Source organism: Punica granatum, unplaced genomic scaffold, assembly GCF_007655135.1.
Source record: "Punica granatum isolate Tunisia-2019 unplaced genomic scaffold, ASM765513v2 Contig00642, whole genome shotgun sequence".
In the NCBI taxonomy this organism is placed as follows: Eukaryota; Viridiplantae; Streptophyta; class Magnoliopsida; order Myrtales; family Lythraceae; genus Punica; species Punica granatum.
The window spans coordinates 27,176-35,684 of record NW_022204488.1 but is presented as its reverse complement, the minus strand read 5'-3'; the positions used below and the strand labels follow the sequence as shown (position 1 = coordinate 35,684).

The following is an 8,509-nucleotide window of genomic DNA, read 5'->3' as shown; positions in this document are numbered from 1 at the left end:
CCCTTCGCCCGAGGGCCGAAATGAGGCCCAGGCTTCGCCTGAGTCTAGGCTGAATCCGGAATCGCAAAATCGACCCGATTCCGCGATTCACAGCTCGATTCACTTCCGATTTTGGATTTTCCGAGTCACCCCCTGAATCGAAATCGTAGGATCCCCTTTGAATCGTACAATCATATGTTTCTACAATTCGAATCACGATTCTAAAAACCATAAAAGGAACCATTCATCATCATATGGAATGATACAGCTCATGGATCATTATAGCACACTATCCATCCAATAGCATAGCACTTTTGAGATTTTGCTCCAAGGATCGATTCACGGATGAGGACGAGAAACATATATTTAGTGCATAACAAAGTAGACATGAGCAAGTCACCACTCGAGCGAGTTTACTAGGTAAACAGAGAAGTATCTGAAGGTTCTAAGACTAAAGGGCACAAACATTAACGGGGCGTTTGGTTTCAGAGTTAAATTAACTTTGATTTTGATTTTGATTTTGATTGTGGAAAAGGACAAATGAGATTGTATTATAAATTTGACTTGGGAAACGTGTATTTTTGTTGTGTAGTGGGTAGAGTTAAAATCAAAATCATGATTCTAAAATCATTTCCACAAATCAAACAAGCCTTAATGATATTATCCACATAGTCCTAAGCCGACTGGGAATGTAGAGCCTGTGTTCTAGGCAAATAGGTCGAATCCAAAGTCTTCCTCATCCTCACTTTCTGCCTTCGGCTCCTCCTGTAGAGAACAAAACAACAGTATAAGCGGTGTCCTTCAAAATGTTATTTTCCATATTGGTGCATAAGATAGTTATCAACCATAGATGGACTTAATCAAGAATGATAAGAACATTTGCAAACAATTTTCAGGATCCGGAATCAATATGATGTGTAATGCAGCAACTCACAGAGAGACAGCAAATATAGAGGGTAGACAAGGAGAAGATGAAAAGCTTAGACTCTGTGGGAGCTAATGCTCAACCCGACACAAGTGCAAACATCTTCAACGAAATCACCAGGCTCATAACATATTGTATTTGTTCTGACAGGGAACGTGAGTTGATGATACAGTTTATTTCAAAATAATGGAAGAAGAAAGTTGTTGGGTATCCATCCAATTTGGAGGAAGTTGGGCTCAAATTGTATTGGGCTTTTATCGGGTTTTAATAGGCCCAAGAACCCAGTTTTTAGGGTTTATATTTCAGCATATATATATATATATATGGCAGCAGAGAACAGAAGAATAACAGAGCTGCAGATTTGAAGAGGCGGCAGAACAGCAGCAGCAAAGGCGGCAGCACAGCAGCAGCAAAGGGGCAGCGCGCAGCTGGAGATCAAACCTCGATCGGTATATCAAACGAACTCCGATTGGGACGAAATTTTGACAGCAGCTTCACAACACGTGGGGCTAACTTCTGAACGGTCAGAATTTCTATTCGAGCTCTGTAGGTGCTGTTTCAGCTGATTTTGTGAACCACCCGGTGTGGGTGACGAATTTAGTATTTGGGTGATCCAAGAGAGTGTTTCTCTTGAGTTTGGTGATCCAAGGGTTTACCCTTGATGAAAGACATTGTATAACCTTCATAGTGGATCGTTGATTCGGAGTTGGTCCCGTGGTTTTTCCCCACATTGGGGTTTTCCACGTAAAATTCTTGGTGTTGTTTTACTTTACTGCTTGTTGGTTGATTTGATTAGTTCCTATCTCGATTACACTAGAAGGGGAGGAAGATTAATCGTTGCGTTATTGTTTGGTTGAGTACATCCCTATCCCCAACAAGTGGTATCAGAGAGCTTCGGGTTAGAGAAGTTTTGAGTTTTTCGGTGTTTTCGAGATGGAGGAATCTACAGGATCTATGTTCAAGTTGAATGCAACCAACTACTCTATATGGAAGTCTCGGATGGAGGATCTTCTATTTTGCAGGGATTTGTACGATCCTATTGAAGGGGATTCCGCGAAACCCAAAGATAAGGATGACAAGGCTTGGGAACGCACAAATCGGAAGACTATTGGTTTGATTCGGCAGTGGATAGACAATAGTATTTATCATCATGTTGCTCAGGAGACAAATGCAAAAGCTTTGTGGGATAAATTGACAAATCTCTATGCGAGGAAGACACCGCAAAATAAAGCATTCCTCGTGAAGAAGCTGGTTCATCTTCGTTTTCAGGATGGAGGTGATATGGCTGCGCACATGAGTAATTTCCAGGATATTATTAACCAGTTGACGAACCTGGAGATAATATTACCCGATGAGTTGCAGGCTTGTCTACTTTTAGGGACTCTACCGGATAATTGGGACACACTTGTGGTTGCATTAAGCAATTCTGCGCCAAACGGGAAGCTATCGTTGGCTACGGTGACAGACAGTTTATTTAATGAGGAGACTAGAAGGAAAGGCACGGGAATTTCCATTCAGTCTGAAGCTTTGGTTACTGAACAACGGGGGAGAAGTCAAAGCAGAAATTTCTCTTCCAAGCATAGTAACTCACGTGGCAAATCGAGGGGCAGATCAAAGTCGAAGACGAGGAAAGTGGTCACTTGCTATCACTGTGGAAAGGAGGGACACTACAAAAGGGAGTGTAGAGCTCTGAAGAAAAATCAGAATGGCAACGGTGAGAACAAGAAAGAAGAAGGCACTACAGCAGTGGCATCTGATGGAGAGACCTACATCATTTGTGATGAAGCTTATGTGAATTTCACATGTCAGGACTCTACCTGGGTTGCAGATACAGGTGCCTCGTTTCATGTCACTCCTCATCGGGATTTCTTTTCATCTTACACTACCGGGGACTATGGTTATGTGAGAATGGGGAATGGACAATCATGCAAGATTGTCGGTATTGGTGATGTCTGTCTAGAGACCGAGCTTGGCTGCAAGTTGTTTTTGAAGAAGGTGAGGCATGTTCCAGAAATTCGCCTTAACCTAATCTCGACGGGTCAACTTGATGATGAAGGCTACAGTAATGAATTCAGCAATGGGAGATGGAAGCTCTCCAAGGGTTCGTTGATTGTGGCACGGGGTCAGAAGACCGACACTCTCTACAGGCTGCGTGCCAGACACAATTCCGGTCAAATTAATGTTGCTGAGGATTATCCTATCGAGCTATGGCATAGGAGACTTGGGCATATCAGCGAGAAAGGTATTCAAATTCTTGCTAGAAAGCAGTCTTTGCCCGTTAAAGGTATGCACTTGAGCACTTGTGATCACTGTTTAGCTGGTAAGCAGAGGAGAGTTTCTTTTGTTAGAAGTCGTCCCTCTAGATGCCATCATATACTTGATCTTGTGCATACAGATGTTTGTTTTATGTCGGATAGATCTCTTGGTGGTGCTCTCTATTTTGTGACATTTATAGATGATCACACCAGGAAAGTTTGGGCTTACCCTATGAGAACTAAAGATCAGGTGACTGAGATTTTCAAGAACTTCCATGTAGCAGTGGAAAGAGAAACAGGCATGAAGCTGAAATGTGTCAAAGCTGATAATGGTGGTGAGTATAGAGGTCCTTTCGAGAACTATTGCAGGACTCACGGTATCAAACTTGAGAAGACGGTACCGAAGACACCACAACAGAACGGACTTGCAGAGAGGATGAACCGCACAATTGTTGAGAGAGTTCGTTGTATGCTTTCTCAAGCGAAACTGTCTAAGCCTTTCTGGGGCGAGGCAATGAGGTCAGCGGTTGATCTTATTAATCTTACACCGTCAGTTGCACTTGATGGAGATGTACCCCAGCAGGTGTGGACCGGCAAGAAAGTATCATACAAGCATCTCAGAGTATTCGGGTGCAGGGCATCTGTTCACATTCCTCGAGATGAAAGATCAAAACTTGATGCCAAGGCAAAACAGTGCATCTTCTTGGGTTATGCACATGAAGAGTTCGGGTACAGGCTTTGGGACCCTGATAGCAAGAAGATCATCAGGAGCAGGGATGTTGTCTTCTTTGAGGACCAGACAATCGAGGATTTGCAAAAGTTAGAGAAGGCCAGTGTAGGCAATCCTCACGAGATCTCTATTCCTGTACCGGTTGATGTAGAGCATCCAATGGAAGAGGTACCTGGTGAGTATGAAGAAACCACGACTGGGGGTGAGATTCCTCAGGTAGATGATGATGTGACTACGGATGATACAGGCTCGCAGTTACAGTTAGAGCCTGCAGATCTACCTAGACAATCTGATAGAATAAGACGATCATCTACAAGATATCCGCCTCATGAATATGTGCTACTGACTGACGGGGGAGAACCTGAGTGCTATGATGAAGCTGTGGCACATGAGCACAAGGAGCACTGGTTGAAGGCGATGAATGAGGAGATGAACTCCTTGTCTGAAAATCACACGTATGACCTAGTGAAGCTACCGCAAGGTAAGAGAGCATTGAAGAACAAATGGGTCTACAGGTTGAAGACAGAGAACTCGCGACCTCGATACAAAGCTCGACTGGTAGTGAAAGGTTTCAACCAGAAGAAAGGAGTTGACTTCGAGGAGATCTTCTCGCCTGTTGTCAAGATGTCATCGATCCGAGTTGTTCTCGCACTGGCAGCTAGTCTAAATTTGGAGATCGAGCAGCTCGATGTAAAAACAGCTTTCCTACATGGTGACTTGGAGGAAGAAATATATATGGAGCAGCCTGAAGGATTCCGAGTTAAAGGTAAGGAGCATTTGGTGTGCAGGCTGAGGAAGAGCTTGTATGGGCTTAAGCAAGCACCTCGGCAGTGGTATAAAAAGTTTGACTCTTTCATGTTGAGCCATGGCTACACACGGACAACTTCAGATCATTGTGTGTTCGTGAAACAATTCTCGAATGGTGATTTTATCATTTTACTGTTATATGTGGATGATATGCTACTTGTTGGTCATGATATGAGCAAGATTATAGAGTTGAAGAAGGAGCTCAACAAGTCCTTTGCCATGAAGGATTTGGGACCGGCAAAGCAGATCCTTGGGATGCATATTTCTCGTGACAGATCAAGTGGAAAACTTTGGCTTTCTCAAGAGAAGTACATCGAGAAGATTTTGGATCGGTTCAACATGGGTAATGCTAAACCAGTTTCATCACCACTTGCTTCTCATTTCAAACTTAGCTCGAAGCAATGTCCTACAAGTGAGAAGGAGAAAGAAGAGATGAAGAAAGTTCCTTACTCATCAGCTGTAGGAAGTTTGATGTATGCCATGGTCTGTACAAGACCAGATATCGCTCATTCTGTTGGTGTGGTTAGTCGTTTTCTCTCCAATCCGGGGAAAGAGCATTGGAATGCAGTTAAGTGGATTCTGAGGTATCTCAGAGGAACATCCAAGGTGTGTTTACACTTTGGCACTGGTAAGCCTGAGTTAGTGGGCTATACGGATGCGGATATGGCAGGAGATATTGATTCCCGGAAATCCATTTCGGGATACTTGATGACTTTTGCAGGGGGAGCTATCTCATGGCAGTCAAGGCTTCAAAAGTGCATCGCTTTGTCTACAACGGAAGCCGAATACATTGCGGTGACCGAAGGTTGCAAGGAGATGTTGTGGTTGCAAAAGTTTTTGCAGGAGTTGAGCTTGAAGCAAGAAAGGTATGTTCTACACTGTGATAGTCAAAGCGCCATTCATCTTTGCAAGAATCCCACTTTCCATTCGAGGTCGAAGCATATCGATATCAAGTTTCATTGGATTAGAGATGTGTTGGAGTCTAAGCTGGTGAAGCTAGACAAAGTACACACTGATGAGAATGGAGCTGATATGATGACAAAACCTCTCGCTAGGGAGAAACTTCATGTTTGCCGAAGTATAGCCGGTATGCTTGAAGCCTCCAAATAGTCGGGAGGGGGAGTTTGTTGGGTATCCATCCAATTTGGAGGAAGTTGGGCTCAAATTGTATTGGGCTTTTATCGGGCTTTAATAGGCCCAAGAACCCAGTTTTTAGGGTTTATATTTCAGCATATATATATATATATATATGGCAGCAGAGAACAGAAGAATAACAGAGCTGCAGATTTGAAGAGGCGGCAGAACAGCAGCAGCAAAGGCGGCAGCACAGCAGCAGCAAAGGGGCAGCGCGTAGCTGGAGATCAAACCTCGATCGGTATATCAAACGAACTCCGATTGGGACGAAATTTTGACAGCAGCTTCACAACACGTGGGGCTAACTTCTGAACGGTCAGAATTTCTATTCGAGCTCTGTAGGTGCTGTTTCAGCTGATTTTGTGAACCACCCGGTGTGGGTGACGAATTTAGTATTTGGGTGATCCAAGAGAGTGTTTCTCTTGAGTTTGGTGATCCAAGGGTTTACCCTTGATGAAAGACATTGTATAACCTTCATAGTGGATCGTTGATTCGGAGTTGGTCCCGTGGTTTTTCCCCACATTGGGGTTTTCCACGTAAAATTCTTGGTGTTGTTTTACTTTACTGCTTGTTGGTTGATTTGATTAGTTCCTATCTCGATTACACTAGAAGGGGAGGAAGATTAATCGCTGCGTTATTGTTTGGTTGAGTACATCCCTATCCCCAACAAAAGTTGCATTATCAATTGTCCTTTAGTAAGTGCTATGCTTAAGACAAGCAAAGAGAATTACTGCCGAGCACAGATTTGGTACAATCTCAACCGTATGAGACATGTAAGATCCACGTAGCTGCATATAAAAGACACAAGAAACCCGTATAGGATTTCCTCTACTAACCTTCTTCTCCTCTTCAGTAGCAGCGGCAGGAGCAGCAGCAGGAGCTCCAGCACCAGCAGCAGGGGCAGCAGCTGCAACAGAAGCTCCACCTGCAATTTCCAAGTCTAACTCATGAATAACAAACTGCCAAATAAACAACAAGCCATTCAATAGGCTATCAAAACAATGCTTAGACAATTCTTTCATTTACACACCAGAGCCAGAGGTCAGGATGAGATCTTCGATGCTTTTCTTCTCAAAGAGCTTAGCAAACAGTCCTGGCCAGAAGGACTCGATATTGACATTGGCAGCTTTGACCAAAGTTGAAATCTTTTCAGCCTAAAATGGAGACAGCACAGAAAAATTAATAAAACTCAAGAAAGAAATGGTTCATGCATCATGAAAAATGTAAAGCACAATCATGCATTTTCAACTGTTAATAGAGCACCGAACATATTGTGTGGATATTGTCTAGCCAGTGGTCAAGCTAGACAAGACTCCAGCTTGGCCAATAATTGAATTGAGAAAACTGGACGCATGGGCTCCTAATGACATTGGGCGGGTCCAACGGGGTGATTTTGCAGTGTTTACCACATCCCTTTAGGTCGGTCCACTAGATGATTCTTCTGAAGCATGATTTGACCTCCATAAATCCCTTTTGCACTCTTTAACGATATACCAAATTAACATTCCATGAACACGATCATCTATCAATTGAAGCAGCACAAACTAGTCACCTCTACTATCCTACAACTTTATTATGTCATCAGGAGGACTGTAAACCAAAACTAAACGGGTTTCTAACTGCGTAAGCTGTAACAAGCAGAAATAATTAAGTTTCTTCACCCGGACACACCAGCATGCCTATAATTTTGCACGATCACGAAACGATAAAAGGTCATCGTGAAACAATCACCCAGTCCTCACGCACATGAACCAGCACACAAGAACAGACCACGCACGGGTGAATACATTAAAATAAATGTGAATGCATCTGGGTAAGGTTCATCAAAGAAGAATAATAATAACAGATTTGAGTAAGCAAATCCATCTACATCTACAACACGAGAGGATGACGACATCGTGAAGAGAAACCCAATCTCAGCACCGCAGCGCCACCCTACAAGATCATGCACGCTAACAATGCCAAAAAAGTCGAAGAACGCGCAGCGATCATACACGCAGAACGCACGGAAACGCGACATTGTCATTATCATTAAGCATCAAACGGAGAGAAAGCGCCGATAACAGAAGAGAGGCAGTTAACATACAGTGATGGGAATGCCGTCGTCGAAGAGGATCAGAGCAGCGTAGGTGCAGGCAAGCTCTCCGGCGGCCATGGCTTCCTACACATCGCGAGAGAGCGGAGACGCAGTAAGAACAGTAAAATGGCGGGATTCTCCATGATCGTGAACGGCAACCAAAATGCGAGGAGGTTGAAGAGCATAAATAGCAGAGGGAGGAAGGAGGAGGAGGGAAGGGAGCGTTTACCTTTGACCACTGTTGTTCTAGGGTTTATGCCGGAGGAGGCAGAATAGGAAATCAGTTGGAATGTCGCGAGGTCAAAACGCTAACAGTGAAATTTATAGAAGACGGTCGCGATGGTTTGACCCCTCTTTTTTTTTTTTTTACCCTGACAAAAAAAGTGTTCGAAATTGCATATCGGCCCCTTTTCAAATTAGTTTTATCCTTTTATCCCCTCTGTTTTGATCATAGTAGTTGTCCCTTTGATTGGCAATTTTTGACACGGCTAAGCAAATTTGCTACAGATGCGTTAAAAAAAATGGCAACTTTTTTTTTACGTATTCATATTGACATAATTTAAGCTGAATATGGTTGTTGTGGTATAAACAATCTCTCATGT

At 43.3% G+C, this 8,509-nt stretch overlaps 1 protein-coding gene across 2 annotated transcripts; it reads right to left on the bottom strand.

Annotated features, from left to right (window-relative positions):
- Positions 1–503: 503 nt before the first annotated feature.
- On the bottom strand, positions 504–8,223 carry LOC116191985 (60S acidic ribosomal protein P1-like). Of its 2 annotated transcripts, none has more exons than XM_031520360.1 (5): positions 8,137–8,223; positions 7,917–7,991; positions 6,861–6,984; positions 6,667–6,770; positions 504–744 (listed from the first exon to the last, which is right to left on the bottom strand). In XM_031520360.1, the coding sequence occupies exons 2-5, from the start codon at positions 7,983–7,985 to the stop codon at positions 685–687; spliced, it is 357 nt and encodes a 118-aa protein (XP_031376220.1). In that variant the 5' UTR covers positions 7,986–7,991; positions 8,137–8,223; the 3' UTR covers positions 504–684. The 2 variants fall into 2 exon arrangements, with proteins under 2 accessions (XP_031376220.1, XP_031376221.1); XM_031520361.1 differs by having other exon boundaries at positions 6,667–6,755.
- Positions 8,224–8,509: the final 286 nt, after the last annotated feature.